Source organism: Anolis sagrei, chromosome X, assembly GCF_037176765.1.
Source record: "Anolis sagrei isolate rAnoSag1 chromosome X, rAnoSag1.mat, whole genome shotgun sequence".
Lineage (NCBI taxonomy): Eukaryota > Metazoa > Chordata > Lepidosauria > Squamata > Dactyloidae > Anolis > Anolis sagrei.
Genome location: NC_090034.1, coordinates 52,266,090 through 52,284,659, shown reverse-complemented (window position 1 = coordinate 52,284,659; position 18,570 = coordinate 52,266,090). Strand labels below are relative to the sequence as shown.

At 43.3% G+C, this 18,570-nt stretch overlaps 1 protein-coding gene across 1 annotated transcript in view; it reads left to right on the top strand.

Annotated features, from left to right (window-relative positions):
• Positions 1–19: 19 nt before the first annotated feature.
• SUGP2 (SURP and G-patch domain containing 2) overlaps positions 20–18,570 on the top strand; it is a 37,501-nt gene continuing 18,950 nt past the window's right edge. The window contains exons 1-4 of the mRNA XM_067473405.1: positions 20–122; positions 6,894–7,021; positions 12,593–14,047; positions 16,756–16,873. Coding sequence (XP_067329506.1) covers positions 6,907–7,021; positions 12,593–14,047; positions 16,756–16,873 — 1,688 coding nt within the window. The 5' untranslated portion in view covers positions 20–122; positions 6,894–6,906. The remainder of the gene's footprint in view (positions 123–6,893; positions 7,022–12,592; positions 14,048–16,755; positions 16,874–18,570) is intronic.

Sequence of the window (18,570 nt, the reverse complement as noted above, 5' to 3'; positions counted from 1 at the left end):
AATTGCGCATGCGTGGAGGGAGGAGGCTCGCAAGAGAGAGAGGCCTTGCCTGGGTGCATGCGCGTTGGCGTTTTTTAATGGCGGCGTCCTTTCTGAGGGGGCTCTGAGTGCGAGTTGGCTTGGTAGGTTCTGGCTGTGAAACAAAACCAAGGCTTGTATTTCTTATTCTTTATGTTTAATACATTAGATATAGATATAGATCATTGTGTGCTACACGTATGTGCATTAATAATACTCATACTAATAATTAGATATTATACTCATACTAATGATACATTAGATATTATATGAGATATATGTGTGTAGTATATAATGTGTGACGATCAAATATATATATATATACTCTGAAAAATAGGTTTGTGTATATAATATAGATATGTCTGTATATAGTGCTTATATATACATATAATATATACTGTAATGCATATATATATATGTCTATAGAATATATGCTGTATGCAATATATATATATATATGCAATTTTTTTGTTGTGTCAGGAGCGACTTGAGAAACTGCAAGTCACTTCTGGTGTGAGAGAATTGGCCATCTGCAAGGATATTGCCCAGGGGATGCCCGGATGATTTGATGTTTTTATCATCCTTGTGGGAGGCTTCTCTCATGTACTCGCATGAGGAGCTGGAGCTGATAGAGGGAGCTCATCCGCTTCTCCCCGGATTCGAACCTGCAACCTGTCGGTCTTCAGTCCTGCCGGCACAGGGGTTTAACCCACTGAGCCACCGGACACTCCTTATATGTATATGCATATAATACTTACATATACTTATATATGGGAGCCCCTGGTGGCGCAGTGGGTTAAACTGCTGAGCTGCTAAACTTGTTGACCGAAAGCTCGCAGGTTCGAATTCGGGGAACAGCATAAGCTTCCACTGTCAGCCCCAGCTTCTGCCAACCTAGCAATTCGAAAACATGCAAATGTGAGTAGATCAATAGGTACCATTCCGGCAGGAAGGTAACGGCGCTCCATGCAGTCATGCTGGCCACATGACCTTGGAGGTGTCTACAGACAACGCCGGCTCTTCGGCTTAGAAATGGAGATGAACACCACACCCCAGAGTCAGACATGACTGGACTTAATGTCAGGGGAAAACCTATACCTTTACCTATACTTATATATATTATATATATCTGCATAGAATATATTTACTGTATATGTGTGTGTGTAATATGTACTGTATTATATATATGATTGCGTATCTAATATATACTGTTTCATATATGTGTGTGTGCCTGCATATAGTATTCATATTTATATGGTATTATGTTTACATATGTGTCTATATACATATATCTATGCATATAATACCACATATATTACTGTATATAATATATACCGTATGATATATGTGTCTGGATATAGTACTTATGATATATGTGTATATGTATATAATATATGCTGTATATTTCTGTATATAAATATATATTGTATAATAATAATAATAATAAACTTTATTTATTTTACATAAAGGGAATGGTAGTTTCTAGCCTTATCTGCCAGCCTTCCTTGTGCCTTGCCAGGCTACAAATCCCATCATTCCAAATCTTTAGAGTCATAGAGTTGTAAGAGACCTTGTGGGCCATCTTGTCCAACCCCCTGCCAGGAAGGAAAAGCACAATAAAAGCCCTCCCGACAGATGGCCATCCAGCCTCTGTTTAAAAGCCTCCAAAGAAAGAGTCTCCCCAGGACTCTCCAGGCAGAGAGATGCACTGCTGAACAGCTTTCCTTACAGACAGGAAGTTCTTCCTCATGTTCAGGTGGAATCTCTTTGTCATTTGCACCCATAGTCTCCAAACTAGCCGAAAACAAGACTCCTCACTCTTCCTTAGGACATCCTTAAGACATTCAAAACAGAACCAAACTTTGCAGAGCTTTTGAAATGTTTCACGCTTTTGGGACATGTATCATTTGGCAACACAATCATTCAGTCTTATTAGCAAACTAGAGCTTAAACCAACCCTTTGTAAGAGACACCTACGTAAATGTATGGGACACAAGATAAGCTCATTTTTAAATGTATACAGTTTGTAAGATAACATGCATTTCCAAGCTTTTGATCCTTTAGGAGTAACAAGATGTAGTTAGTTAGTTGATCCCTCATAATCCGAGGATGATGGACCTCCAAGGTCAGTGTTCTGTCAGTGGGTCTGCAGGTGACTGTGGAGCCCTATTCTTGACCTGCATGTCCTCCCGCACTGAGGGCATCGGTTTCCAGGTGGAAGATGGTCCCGGTCGGGGTTAGCTTAATGCGCCTTCCTCTTGGCACGTTTCTCTCTTTCGCCCTCCATTCATGCCTCTTCAAATTCTGCAGCACAGCTAGTCAAGCTGACCTCCAGTTAGAGTGCTCAAGGGCCAGGGCTTCCCAGTTCTCAGTGTCTATGCCAGAGTTTTTAAGGTTGGCTTTGAGCCCATCTTTAAATCTCTTTTCCTGTTCACCAACATTTTCTGTTCTTGAGTTTGGAGTAGAGCAACTGCTTTGGGAGATGGTGGTAGGGCATCCGGACAATGTGGCCAGTCCAGCGGATTGATGACGGAGGACCATCGCTTCAATGCTGTCTTCCCTGTCTTCCCAAGAGATTTGCAGGATTTTTCAGAGGCAGCGCTGATGGAACCGTTCCAGGAGTTGCATGTGACGTCTGTAGACAGTCCACGTCTCGCAAGTGTATAGCAGGGTTGGGAGGACAATAACTTTATAAACAAGCACCTTGGTATCCCTATGGATGCCCCGGTCCTCAAACACTCTCTGCTTCATTCGGAAAAATGCTGCACTCGCAGAGCTCAGGCACTGTTGAATTTCAGTGTCAGTGTTGACTTTTGTGGAGAGGTGGCTGCCAAGGGAGAATAAATGGTCAACATTTTCTAATGTTACACCATTGAGCTGTATTTCTGGCATTGGGGAGGGATTGGCTGGTGACTGCTGGAAGAGCACTTTGGTTTTCTCGATGTTTAATGACAGGCCGAGCTGCTTGTATGCTTCTGTGAAGGTGTTTAGAGTGGCTTGTAGGTCTTTTTCTGAATGCGCACAGGCGATGTTGTCATCAGCATACTGGAGTTCTATAACGGATGTTGTTGTAACCTTGGTTTTGGCTTTCAGTCTGCTGAGGTTAAATAGCTTGCCATCTGTCCAATAGATGATTTCCACTCCGGTGGGAAGCTTCCCATCAACAAGGTGAAGTATCATAGCGATGAAGATGGAAAATAAAGTTGGGGCAATAACACATCCCTGTTTGACACCTGATTCCACCTTAATTGGGTCACTTTGGGAGCCACTGCTGTCCAAGACTGTTGCCATCATGTCATCATAGAGGAGCCGCAGGATGTTCACAAATTTGTTAGGGCACCCGATTTTTTGGAGGATGGTCCAGAGAGCGCTGCAATTCACTGTGTTGAATGCCTTTGCAAGGTCAATGAATGCCATGTACAGAGGTTGATTTTGTTCCCTGCATTTTTCTTGGAGCTGTCGTGCTGTGAAGATCATGTCCACGGTTCCTCTGGAGGGGCGGAAGCCGTTCTGGGATTCTGGGAGGGTGTCTTCTGAGAGGGGCAGAAGGCAGTTTGCAAGGATTCTTGTGAGGATTTTCCCAGCGGAGGTTAGAAGGGAGATACCTCGATAGTTTCTGCAGTCTGTTCTTTCTCCTTTTTTGAAGAGGGTGATGATGGTGGCATCCTTGAAATCTGCTGGGATTTTCTTGGTCACCCACACTTTTTCAATGAGCTGGTGGAGTTGTTGTGTCAGCTCAGGTCCTCCCTCTTTAAAGATTTCAGCAGAGATCCCACCAGGTCCGCTGGCTTTTTTTTTTGTTGTTGTTGTTGGCTGATGGCATTGCTAACTTTTTCCAAACTAGGCAGTGCTGCAAGCTCATCCCTGGTTTGTTGTTGTGTAATTTGTGAGAGAACCTCTTCAGCCACATTGGAGCTGCGATTCAGGAGGCGTTGGTAGTGTTCTTTCCAACATAGTGCAATTGATTTTTTGTCCTTCAGAAGTTTGGTTCCATCTGATGAGCGTAGAGGGCATATGCCATGGTTTCTTGGTCCATAGATGACCTTTGTGGCTTTGAAAAATCCCTGAGCATCATTGGTATCTGCCAGATGTTGGATTTCTTCAGCCTTCTTTGTCCACCAGATGTTCTTGAGTTCTCTTGTCCTTTGGACCTCAGCTTCTGCACTGGCATAGATCTTTTTCTTAGCAGCACAGTTGACGTCTCTCTGTCATGTTTGGAAGGATTTCCTTTTCTTGTCAATTAGCTGTTGGATCTCGTTGTCATTTTCGTCAAACCAATCTTGATGTTTCTTGGTTTGATATCCAATAGCTTTTTCGCAGGCTGTGATGACGGAGGTCTTCAGTTTGTTCCAATGTTCCTCAACATTTTCAGGGTGTTCTGTGGGTAGATGGTCCTTGAGTGCTGTCTGAAGATGGGCTCGTTTGGAGGGCTCCTGAAGGGCTTGGGTGTTCATTTTGTGCCGTGTCTTTCTTCTTTGGAGTCTGCGCTTGGGGGCGATCTTGATAGCCATCATGGATCGGATTAGTCTGTGGTCTGTCCAGCAGTCATCAGCACCTGTCATGGCTCTTGTGAGAAGCACGTCACGGCGGTCTCTGGCACATGTAATTACGTAGTCTAAGAGGTGCCAATGCTTTGACCAGGGGTGCTTCCATGATGTCTTGAACTTGTTTTTCTGGTGGAAGAGCGTATTGGTGATGACAAGGTTGTGTTCTGCACATTTGGTGAGAAGCAGGATGCCATTCGAGTAGCTGTTTCCAACCCCGTCTTTTCCTATGGTCCCTGGCCACAGGTCGAAGTCTCGCCCAACTCTTGCATTAAAGTCCCCCAGGAGAACGATTTTGTCCTCCTTAGGTATCTCCGATAGGACGGTGTCCACCTGACAGTAAAATTTTTCCTTGATGTCTTCATCAGCCTCTAGTGTTTGTGCATAGGCATTTATGATGGTTGCCTGTAGGTTTTTGGCAAGTTCCATTTGGAGGGTTGAGAGTCATTCATTAATGTCAGTGGGTTCTTCGGTCAGATGTTTTACCAGATCATTTCTGATAGCAAAGCCAACTCCGTGCATTCTTTGGTCTTCTTCAGGCAGTCCCTTCCAGAAGAAGGTGTAGCCCCCTTTTTCTTCCTTCAGCTGTCCCTCTCCTGCTCTCCGGGTCTCCTGAAGGGCTGCTATGTCGATGTTAAAGCGTCCCAGCTCCCTTGCAATGATAGCACTTCTGCATTTGGGGCGTTCACTGTCAGTGTTGTCTATCAGTGTCAGTACGTTACATGTTCCGAAGTTCATTTTTCGTTTTTGGCCACAGGGTGGTGACCCCACTCGACATGGCAGTCCAATCAGGGATAAGAGAAGCAGACTATGTTTAGGGCACCTTTTCTAGCCCCTTCCCCGTGTGGGGTGAGCAGAGTGGATCCTCAAAAGGGCTGCTCAGTCATGCATACAGCTGCCAAACTACTCAACTGCCTCAGACCTTGAGGTAGAACGACTGAGTCCGTACCCACCGCCCATGTGCCAGTCTGTGACTAGGGGCTTCCAGATTTCACAGTCCTGCCCCCATCACCACTCGCTGATCGCCATGGGACTTTGGTTGGCTTGTTTTTATTTTCCTTGGAAGACGCCTGTGTGTGAATTTTTGTAATGTGTGGAGGTCAGTGTACAACTGATCAACACACAGTCTTCACAGAGTGAGGTTTCACGGTTGGCATAGTTTAACAAGACGGCCGTGGCTTCTCAATCTGTTGCAGCCTTCTTCCGCTTTCACAGCCATTGTAACATGTACCATGTTATCCTCTGCCTGCTCCACCGTTGAGGTCTTTGGGTCTTCAGACTGTGCTTGGTCTGGAACCTCCCCCGCGGCCACTCCTGGGAGTGCATGACTCCAGTCGTTGTGCCCGCAGGTTCATTGGAACACTCAAACCCCCTCACCACAAGGTGACAGTCCATCAAGGAGGAACAAGATGTAAATATGTCTAAGAATATTTATTAAAGAGTATAAGAATACTTTACCAAGACTTCATTAGCTATATAGAATCTTCCTTAGTTGAATAATAATCATATTATCATGAGTTTTGGATTGCATTCTGTGTGAATCTTCGTACCCTGTGTTTCGTTTTTTTTTTTAAAAGTGTAATTGTGTGTTTTGATATATGTATTTTATGTTGATGTGTTTTGATTTTGTCATACCCTGCCTTGAGCCGTTAGGAAAGAAGGGTAGCAAATAAAATGTATTATTATTATTATATGAAGTTGATTGGATGAACACAGTTTTAGAATACCCTATTTACTCAAATCTAATGCTCACCTTTTTGGACTAAATGGACGCCAAAATTAGGGTGCGTATTAGATTTGCATAATACGATAATCTTCATGCTGAGCCAAAGCAAAAGGGGGAGCTGCTTCAGGAGCTCCTCTTAGAGGGACCTAATCTATAATTTAATTGACATGGTTCAATGCTATAGGATGTTGGGATTTGTAGTTTGGTGAGGCATCAAGAAATGGCTCAAGACTTTGTCAAACCATAGCTCCCTTAACTCTATAGTATTGAATTAAAGCAATGAAAATGGATTCATTCTTTCATTGGTGCATAGATGAAAATAGAGGTGTGCATTAGACAGTGCCTTGGACTCGAGTCAAAACAGTATTTGGTGGGGTTTTAGATAGAAATGCTCGTATTTTGTCATTAGGCATCTTTGAGTGTTCTTGTTTCAGTTGTTTATGTCACATAGACTCAGAGGTTTCTCACTATGTTCACGCGTCGCATCTACATGCTGCGACCGGCCAGCCAATGTGTCGCGACACGCAGTCTGGAAAGCTCTGCGCTAGAAGAGGGCCATGCGGAGACTTTCCTTCCCTTTACTGTTGCCTTTCCTTGCTTCCCAGTTGCAGTGCCACGATGGCGTCTCGGCGGATGACACGGGAGCAGTTCGATGCCCTGGCGCAGACCAAGGCCAAGCCATACCACTTTGATCAGAGCAACCCCATCGATGTGGCGCTCCATCAGCTCAGAGGTAGTTACAGACTGCAGTCTGTGTAGATGGGGCCCGGATGAGGCCTGAGCAGCATACAATGGGGCTATGGTTTCCCTCAACTTGCTTCTGTTAATGCAGGTGAAGATATAGGAGTGCATGTCCCATCAGCCTGAGTTAGTGGTGGTATGATGGGTTTTGCACTTCGACAAATTGTACTCTGGAGGAATATTCTGGACATAAGCCGCTGTCCTGTAGTGCACTGTATTACACTCTTGAATGAATGCAGTTTGACACCACTTTTAATTGCCATGACTCAGTGCATTATGGGACTTTACAAGGTCTTTAGCTGCCTCTGCGAAATGGTATCAGTGTTCAGCAGGATTGTTAATTGCCTTGAGTCCCAACGGAAAAAAAGCTGGGGTATAAATAAATTCAATAATAATAATTCAAAGAATGGTCGACCTTAAAAAATATGAAAATGTTGCCATTTGAGGGATTTGATTTAAGAATGAGATGGCTTTCTTACCTTTGGTACGAGAAAAAGAAGGTGGGAAAGAATTTTGGAAACCACTTTATTAGATTGGCCCTCATTCTTCTTCTTCTTAGGCAATCCTTCGCAACCCGAGGATGATGGTCCTCCGAGTGTAGTGTCTCCGTGGTGGGTCCCTAGGGGGCTGTGGAGCCCTATTCTTGATCCGCATGTTCTCCCACAGTGAGGACATCTGTTTCCAGGTGGAATGTGGTCCCGGCCAGGGTTGGCTTGATGCGCCTTCCTCTTTGCACGTTTCTCTCTTTTGCCTCCATTCATGCCTCTTCGAATTCTGTAGCACTGCTGGTCAAAGATGAACTCCAGTTAGAGTGTTCAGCGGCCAGGGCTTCCCAGTTCTCGGTGTCTATGCCACAGTTTTCAAATTTGGATTTAAGACCATCTTTAAATCTCTTTTCCTGTCCACCAACATTACGTTTCCCATTCTTGAGATTGGAGTATAGTAACTGCTTTGCGAGATGGTCATCAAGCATTCGGACAACATGGCCAGTCCAGTGGTGTTGATGGCGTAGGAGCATCACTTCAATGCTGATGATCTTTGCTTCTTCCAGCACACTGACATTTGTTTGCCTGTCTTCCCAAGAGATTTGCAGGATTTTTTGGAGGCAACGCTGATGGAATCATTCCAGGAATTGAGGGTGACATCTGTAGATAGTCCATGTTTTGCAGGCATATAACAGGATTGGGAGGACAATACCTTTATAAACAAGCATCTTGGTCTCCCTACGGATGTCCCAATCCTCAAACACTCTCAGCTTCATTCGGAAAAATGCTGCACTTGCAGAGCTCAGACAGTGTTGTATTTTAGTGGCCCTCATAAAAATATGGGAAACATACAAAAGCAGGTTATATACAAAGACTCCTTTATGGATTTCTCCCCTAGAAGCAGGACATAGAGGGGAAACGAGACAAGGTAAGTGGCTGGCTTATAGTGATAAACTAAGAAAACTCAGGATTGAAATAGCATTCTAAAAACATAAGAAGTTAATCAAACGGACTAAAACATGTCTTGGTTCCAATATAGACAAGTGAGAGAATATTACAACAGAAATAAGATAATAGGATTTTCAGAGAAAGCTACCTTTTGAGATAGTATAATGAAAACACATAAGAAGTTAATCACAAGAATTTACAAAAAATTACTAGAATGATCAACTGAAACAGAACAAGTTAAAGCTTATATGATTAAATTGGCTGCAAATATAGGGCACATAGTTAAAATGGAAGAATGGGAAACAATATGGAATCAAAAACTAAAATTCACTTACTCCTATGATTTAAAATTGGTATAAAATGATGTACCAGTGGTACATAACACCACAGAAATTAGTGAAATGTTGACCAAATATTCAAAGCAAATGCTGGAAATGCAAAGAACATGAAAGAACCATTTTCCAAATGTGGTGGTCTTGTAGAACATCTAAACATTATTGGAAACAAATTCAAGAAAAAAAATCAGAAGATGCTACATATAAAAATGCAGTTAAAACCCAGAATGCTTCTTACTGGGAATCTTAAGATATAGAAATGGAGAAAAATATAGATAGACTATTTAACTATCTGGTGATGGTGGCCAGAATAACTTAGGCTTGATACTGGAGAACAAAGGAAATTCCTACTAAAGAACAATGGTTATCCAAGATAATTGACATAATGAACATGAACCCATCTGCTAAATAAAAATACAGAGGGATATTAAAAAACAGCGTATTGGACTTCAATAAGAGAATTTATGATACAAGAAAAAACAAAAGTGAAAATGGAACAATTGATGATAATAAGAAAAAATGGTTGCATATTGGTAATAAGCAAAGAGGGGATAGTAATAAAATAAATAAGAAAAGAAAATACAAACCACAGTGGAGAAGATTGGGAGTTTCTTTATTTTTCTTTTTTCTTTCTTTCACCGTTTTTCTTGCTACCCTCCCTATTCTCTCCCCCAGATCCCTAATAACTTAAGGTTTAATTTTTCTTTTTGTTTTGTATCTTTCACTCGCGGTAGTATTCCCACATTCTATTCCCACCTTCCCTGATGTAAATACGCAGTTAATAAAAAAAAATAATTCACCAAATTACAACTCTCAAGATTCTGTATCATTGAGACATGGCACTTGGACCTAATAATAGTAATAATAATAATAATAATAATAATAATAGTTATTTGCATTCCGCTCTATCTCCCGGAAGGGACTTAGGGCGGATTCCTGTCAAAAAAAGGCAAACATTCAATGTCTGAGTACGACGACCAATATACACATAACAAAATAATAACCTAACATATAAAACAAATTATGGCTTAGCATCTAAATTAAAATACAAAACAGAATCTGTCACATAAATTATATCAACATAAAAACAGAAAGTCAAACAGAAGCAGCGATTTCTCCACGCCAAGTGCATTCAATTGGATATGTGGACTGATTATTTCCAGTGATGTTAATTGGACAAGCAGGGAAGAAACAGAGCCCGGATACAAATAACAATTTTTAGTCAGAGGTATAGTGTCAGTATCGTTATCTAGTCTTCCTCCTCTTCTTCATAGGCCAATGAACAGAAGTATGTTTTCAGTTGTTTTTTGAAAGTGGGGAGGGGGGCATCTTTATTTCCTTAGAGGGGGAGTTTCAGAGGAGGGGGGTCACAGAGAAGGCCCTCTTTCTTTTTCCCACCAGCCATACTTGAGATGGGGGTGGGACCAAGAGCAAGGCCTCGTCTGATGACCACAGTGTCCGAGTTGGTCTATAAAGGGAGATGCAGTTAGTCAAATAGCCTGGACCCGAGTCGTTTAGGGCTTCATAGGTAATGACCAACACTTTGTACTGGGTGAGGCAGCATAACTTCCTTTTTAAAAATGCACGCCGTTCAGTCGGTTTGAAGACGTAGCGGAGCGCTAGTGGTCTTGTTCGAGAGGCGGGAGTATAAAGTTTTGTCCTGACACAGTTCACTCGCCATCATTGGAACAGTGAGGAGTGTGCTTTTTCTGTTGAGGCCTACTTTTCGAGTGGATTTGGAGTGGCCAGCCCGCTCTCCAGATTTGGCCCCTTGTGATTTTTTTCTGTGGGGTTTTTTGAAATCCTGTATTTATGTGAACCATCCAAGGACCCTACAAGATTTGAAGACCAACATCCAGGAAGAAATTGCCAACATAACACTTGCTATGCTGGCAAGAGTCATGACAAACGCCAGAAATCAGTTTACTCAGTGTATAGAGAACGGAGAATGGGGGACGTCACCTACCTAATTTGATCTTCAAAACTATGTAAAAGAAAAATTATTTTTCTGATTCATACAATGGGTTTTATTAAGTTTTGAAAAAAGGAAATTATGCAGCCTCACCCTGTATTTAGTTCAGAAGTGGCCTGGCAGCCAGTGGAGCTGCCGTAACATGGGAGGTGTCCCCTCCCTGTTCAACACTCCAGCTAGTAACCTGGCTGCTGACCTTTGGACCAGTTGAAGCTTCTGAGCTATCTTCAAAGGCAGCCCCACATAGAGAGCATTATTTATTTATTTATAACATTTATATTTTGCCCTTCTCACCCCAAAGGGGACTCAAGGCGGAGCACAGCATATATACGGCAAACATTCAATTCTGGGGCAAGAATTCGTTATTGGCATACATAAACATTAAAAACATTTATCTCAGCATACACTGTTTAAAACCATCTTGATCATCCGCATTTCAGTAGTCCAAGCAGGATGTGACTTGGGTGTGGACTACCATGGCCAGATCTGGCATGTCAAGGTATGGGTGCAGCTGGCACAAATTTTAATTGTGTGAAGGCACTCTTAGCCACCGCCGATACCTGGGGTTCCAGGGACACTGATGAGTCCAGAATCACCCCCAGACAGCGGACCTGTGTCTTCAGGGGAAATGTGACCCCGTGCAGCTTAGGCTGTAATCCTGTATTTCTGATCCACCTTCCAACTGACCCGGAGTCCTTCTGTCTTGTCTGGATTTAGTTTCAGCTTCTTAGGCCTCATCCAGTCCATCACTGATGGCAGGCACCGGTTTAGGACCAGGACAGCATCCTTGGGATTTGGTAGAAAGGAGTAATAGATTTGACACCGAACTCCAAAACTCCGGATGATCTCCCCCAGCGGTTTCATGTAAATTTTAAACAGCATAGTGGACAGAATTGAACCCTGAGGGACCCAGCAGGCCACTGGTCAGGGATTTGAACAGGAGTTCCTAAGCTCCACCTTTCGGGTCCGACCCAAGAAGGACCGGAGCCTCTAAAAGAATGCCCCCAAGCACTATCCCAGAGAGACGTCCCAGAATGATACCATGGTTGATGGTATCAAAAGCCGCTGAGAGGTCCAGGAGAACTAGTAGGGACACACTCCCCCATCTAGCTCTCTTTGTAGACCATCCATCAAGGCAACCAATGCTATCTCTGTCCCATAGCCAGGCCTAAAACCAGACTGAGATGGATCCAGATAATCAGTTTCATCAAAGAGCCTTTGGAGTTGTGAGACCACCACCTTCTCTAGAATCTTGCCCAGAAAAGTGAGATTTGATAATGGCCTATAGTTATTAAGTTGAGTGGGATCCAGTGCCAGTTATCCCACTAGAGCCTAAAGAGTAGATAAAGAGTGAAGAAGTCTACGTTTGTAGTTTAGGATGGGGTCTTTAAAATCCTTAGCTAGAGAGGTCCTGGGCCTTCTGGACTACAAACCCCAGAATTTTTCATAACAAAGTGATATGCACACTCTTTATCTACTCTTTACGTATCACTCTTTAAGGTGATAAGGTGCTTTGAAAGTGGTGTCCAACTGCATTAATGCTACTGTTTAGATGTGAGTTAGGATTTGCAGAAGTCTGTAATGAGTTGCTACCTGACCATTGGGGTAGTTCCTCTTGTGTTTGGGGGAGGTCGGGAAGTGGTGGAAAGGAAGCTCTGTATGTTATTGAGAGCTCAGTGGAGGAAAGGCAAGCTATACATGGAACTCATAAATGAAATAAATGTTTACAGGAAACAAGATGCAGAATACTTTTGGGGCAGATGAGGCAGACTGGGCTTTAGACTGAAATTTCCAATTAAATGTTTGTTACCTTTTTTCTGCAGTTCAGTCGCGTCCTGTCCCTCGAACCCAGTACAACGACGAGGAAGGGGATTTCTGTGGCGATGGGAAGTTTGGGTCCAGTGATTGGCGTGAGGAGCTGAGAGATGACTACTCTCTGCCTGCCTACAGATCAGGCAGCCAGGTTGCTGAAGAGGACGACTATTATGACAAAAGTAGCCCCCTACAAGCATCTCGCACCCGAGACTACATCCAGCCACCTTCCCGTGAGCGGGAATATGGTCATTCCTCATCTGCAGAAAGGGATTACACTGGCCTGTCGTCCCGAAACCGGAACTACGGTCTCCTGGCCTCCCACGAACAGGACTACAGCCATGGTGTCTTGGCTAGAGAACCGTCCAAGCGGCAAAATGCCAGCTACAGCTCTGCGGAGCTTTTGGGAGACTTTCGGGGCTCCCTGGGGGCTTTGGAAGAGGCTGCTCATGGATCCGATTACGACCTAGACTATGGCATTGAGAGAGGACTTGGCCTCTCTCTGCCCATTGGGAGGGGAAGGGGAACACAACGGAAGCGTGGCATGGCACCTCGAGCAGAGCTTGGCATACCTGCCCAAAAATGGGGGACTAAAAATGTAGCCCTGATGGACAATCCCCTGGCAGAATCCCTAAAGCGCCCCCTGCAGCAAACTGTGCTTTCCCAGCGTCCACGGCTGTTCTTGACTCCCCTAGAGAAAGAGTTCAGATTGAAGCCTGTGGACCCCACAGATATTTTCTCCACCTTCGGGATCGAAATCATCAAGTGGGCCGGGTTTGACGACGTTCGGCAGGACTCAGAGTATTCGGAGCTCTTCCGAATGCTCTTCACGGTGGAGACAGAGACCTGCGCCAAGATGCTGGCTTCCTTCAAGTGCTCGTTGAAGTCCGAGCACCAGCGCTTCTGCCTCTCCAGTGTGAAGACCCTGCAGCACCTGGCGCTGAGGGCACCCAAAGTGGACAGCCAGTTCTTGAGCCTCCTCCTGGAGAAAAAGGTGATGGTGGAGAAGAACGACTTCTTCGAGGTCATCGGGCCCTTTGACCGCTACGTCATGCGGCTCCAGAACTACCTGCTGAAAAGCGCCACTCCGCTGCTCATGGCCTGCAACTCCTATGAGCTCAGCATGAAGACCAGCAGTGTCAGCAAGCCGGCCCAGATATCAGTTGCTTTGGAGACCACTGTCTCCCTCTGCCGTAAGGCTCTGGCCCTCCTTGGGATGACCTTTGCCCTGGCGACAGCCTTCCGGCAGGAGAAAATCCTAGAGGCTCTCAGCATCCAGGAGGCGGCACCGCCAGCCACCTCGTTCCCTAATTTTGACACCTCTGCTTTGTTTGGGAAAGAGTACATTGAGCACCTGAAGGGCTGGCTGGAGAAGAGCGGCTGCCAGATGCGCTTAAAGCTGCCTGCCACTGATGTGCCACAGGAGAGCGCAGGGAATGTGTCGGAAACCCAGCCCAAGATTAAGAGTAAGGAGGGTGTTTTTCATGTTAGTTCCCATGGACCATGATTCTCCATCACATCCTCTTTCAATTTCATCCTCACAGCAGTCCTATAAGATCAGTTACACCTTATATAATAGTAATAGTAATAGTAATTATTTATTTGTATTCTGCCCTATCTCTCCGGGGGGATTCCAGCACATACAGACACAAAGGCAAACATTCAATGCCTAGAAACAACGACACATAGATACACAGATAAAAGTAAAGGCTCGGGGATGGTGCTCATTTCCATTTGTAAGCCGAAGAGCTGCCGTTGTCTTTAGAAACCTCCAAGGTCATGTGGCCAGCATGACTGCATGGAGCACGTTACCTTCCTGCAGAAGCAGAACCTATTGATCCACACACACTTGCATCTTTTCGCACTGCTAGGTTGGCAGAAGCTGGGCCTAGCAGCGGGAGCCCATCCTGCTCCCTGGATTCGAACTGCCAACCTTTCAGTCAGAAAGTTCAGCAGCTCAGTGGTTTAACCCGCTGCGCCACCAGGGGGCCCTTCTTATATACCTATTTCTGTTTATATCCCACTAGTGTACCTGGCATTGCTCAGGGGTCAGTGAGGCTGCTTCCACCCCTTCTTTCATGCCTTCTTTCTCTTCTCTTCATACCTTTTCTTTCCTTCCTTCCCACCTTTTTCTTTCATGCTTCTAATTTTTTTCCTTTCCTTCCTTTCATCCCCTTATACCTTTTCCCCTTCCTTCCTTTTTTCCTTCCTTCTTCATTTCTCCATCCATTCTTTTCTTCTTTACTTCTTTCTTTACCTCCCTTTTCTTTCTTCCCTCCTCTCTCCATTCCTTCCTTTCTTTTCTCCTTCCTTCCTTCCTTCCTTCCTTCCTTCCTTTTTTCTTCTCTCTTCCTTCCATTCCTCTTTCCCTTCTTTTTCTTTCTTCCCCCCATTCCTTCCTTTCCTTTCTCCCTTTTTTTAAAGTATTTTTTATTGTTTTATCATAGTTATTACATTTGTTATACATTTGTTTATACCAATTACATATTATTCAACACACTCTTTAACATATAGTCTTATTATTCTACTTGAACATTCCCCCCCCCCCCGTTTTTTCCCACCACTGTTCTCCCCTCCCCCCGTCTCAAGCCACAGCTTTTACATATCATCCGTCCAAAATCTCATTTCTTCTTGTGACGGTAATCTTCCTTCTTTGTTTTTTAAACCATGTACAACAAATTTACCCCATACAACATCAAAATCACTTTGTTTCCATATACCTTTTTAACCTTTAATATACATGTAAGTTTATCGTTTATTGCCAGTTTCCATGCTTCCTTGTACCACTCCTCTATTTGTATATTTATTTCTTTTTTCCAGTTCCTTGCTATGAGCAGTCTTGCTATTGTTAATAAGTTTGTTATCGCTTCTTTATCCTCCTTTTTCAATTGTTTATTATTATATAATGATAATAAAGCTATACTAGGACTTTTCTCAATTTTCATATTCATTATAACCTCTATTTCTCTAAATACTTTCTCCCAAAAATTATTTACATATTTACATTGCCACCACATATGTATATATGTTCCTGGTTCTTGACACCCTCTCCAGCAATTTTTTTGAATTATTTTTATTTATATATGCTATTCTTACTGGTATCAGGTACCACTTCCATATTAGCTTATAATAATTTTCTTTAACTCGTATTGATAGGTTTTTTAAATGTCTTTGTCTCCATAATTGTTGCCACTCTGTTTCGTTTATTTTTATCCCTAAATCTTCTTCCCAAACCTCTTTAAGGGTATTATTTTTTGTGTTGCCTTCCTTCATTTCAATTATTATCTTATATATTTTACTAATTGTTCCTCTCAAATTTTCATGCTCTTCTACAGCCCTTCCATTCTGTATTATTTGCTCAAATTGATTAAGTTTGCTTCCATTTTTATTATTTTTTTCCCAATTTTTAAACCATTGTTCTAATTGTATACAATGGAACTATGTCAATTTTATTTCTTTAAACTCTCATAATCATTTCCTTCTTCATTCCCACCTTTATCCAATCCCCTATCTTGTCTATTTTTTTCCCTTAACGTTTTATCCATTACTTTTTTAAGGTTTTTTGGAAACTTCTTTTCCATTACAATTGGGGTTATACTTGACCCCTCCGATATTAACAATCTCCTATATTTGTTCCATACTTCTAATATATTGCTCAACATTGGGTTTCTAATTTCCCTAATTTCTTTTCTCGTGAACTGTTTAAAAAATATATTCCAAATTTCTTCTTCCACTTCTTCCTTTCTTCCTTTCTTCCTTCCTTCCTTCCTTCCTTCCTTCCTTCCTCTCTCCTTTCTCCCATCAACAGCTCTGAGAGGACTTACTTCACTATGTCTCCCTGGCAACAGGACTCTCTTTGTGGTTCTTTTTTCTTCCCTCCCTTCCCCACCTACACAGGTCACATTTCTTTCCCGGTGGCATCAATAAGGCCACTTCACCTAGCAACAGCCAATTCAGTGACATCACAGAGGGCCACTGGATTGTCAACTAGAAACAGTTTTTCTATTACAGGCAGACATTGATTTTTAGAGAGAGAATCCTACGTCTTATTGTTTATCCTTTTATCCTAAAAAGCAGTCAAAGGTGTTGAATTATATTTTAGCCTATGTTAATAAAACCATTGTTTTTGAGGTTTGTACCCATGTTTGACTTCCGCTTTCTCTCCTTTGCCCAGTCCCTCAGCGGGCTGACCAGAAAGTCATCACTACAATCGAAAAACTCGTCGACAACATGGTCTCCGGTTTGCTGTCAGAAAAAGAAAAAACTGAGCTCGGAGACAATCCAGACTATTGGTGAATACCTCTCAGCTTCTTGCGCATAGAGGGAGAAGGGTGACAGAGGGAAGTTGTTTCTTTGGATAGCTTCAGACATTTTGTCTGCGTTGAGGGTGCTTCTCCTCCTTTTCTTTGTGCCAAAATCCATCTCCTTTCTGATTCTCAGGATGCAGGCTCCAACTGCTGGGGCAGGTCAGGGATGGGGCCACAGTCAGGGAAATGACATTGGTCAGAAGGTGGTTTGTTTGAGCTTGCAGATGTTGAGAGATTCCAAAAGAGAAGACCCCTCTTGGAACCTCTTGCTCCTGCAGTGCAGTATTATGGTTTGTTAAATAGCTTGGGTATCCCGTGTTGCTCTAGTTCGCTCTAGATGTATCATTGGTGGGGTTCAGTGTGCTCTCCAGCTGCAGGATGAATTACAACTCCCACCATGGTGAGTCAATCCCATCAAATCCCTACAGTACGTTCAGTTGGTCATGGGGGTTCTGTGTGCCAAGTGAGGTCCAGGTCCATCATCAGTGGGGTGCGGAGTATCCTTGATGGCAGGTGAACTATAAATCCCAGTACCTACAACTAACAAATGTCAAGGCCAATTCTACCCCAAACCCACCAGTATTCATATTTTGGCATATCAGGTATATGTGCCGAATTTGGTGCAGATTCATCATTGTTTTTGTTCACAGTGTTCTCTGGATGTAGGTGAACTATAATTCCTATAAATCAAGGGGAATTTCCCCCAAAGCTCTCCTGTATTTTTTGTTGGTCATGGGGGTTCGGCTTGCCAAGTGAGGTCCAGGGCCATCATTGGTGGAATCCAGAGTGCTCTTTGATTGCAGGTGCACTATAAATCCCGTATCTACGTATCTACAATGGCTATAAATCAAGGTGAATTCCCCCCCCCCCCCAAACCTCTCCAGTATTTTTCTTTGGTAATGGAGGGCGGGGGGAGGAAGTTCTGTGTGCCAAATGTGCTCCAGGTCCATTGTCAGTTTGGGGTTACAGTGCTCTGACTTGATGCAGGGTGAACTACCAAGTTCCAGCATGTGGAGTCAATCCCCCAAACTCCTCCAGTAAGTTTAGTTGCTGATTATTTCTGCTCTGTTTATTGTGCACATAGAGATGAAAAGAGTAGGAAAAGGTTAAGGGAGAGAGTAAGAAACACTGGGATGTCTGTGGAGGAGGAAACACGTAAGATCTAGGATGAATTTGTCCCTGAATGAAAGCCTTCACTTTGGTGGCGGGCAGTATGGTGTTTGTGGAGGACATTGGCAGAGCTCTTGTACATGTTCATGGTGCTCACTATAACTTGCAATGCCATTGGATGGGGGACCTTTGGTGTCTTCTGAGTGGTGGAATTTATAGCTGTTTGTGGAGGCAGGAGCTTATCTGTGTAAGTGGATACCCCTTCCACATACACACATACATATTTTCACTTTTCTTATTATTATTATTATTATTATTATTAACTTTATTTGTACCCCGCTAGCATCTCCCGGAGGACTCGATGCGGCTTACACAGGCCGAAGCCTCAAACACAATACAGTAGAGAGTATAACATCACAACAACAAGGCAAATCAAACAATAAGCAAAATAACATAACACCATAATACTAAGCAAATCAAGCAATACGCAGAATAACAACAAAGACAGTACATCAGGACATTATTAAAAACTGGTTCGGCCGGCGCACTGGGGTACAAGGGTTAAAAGTGCT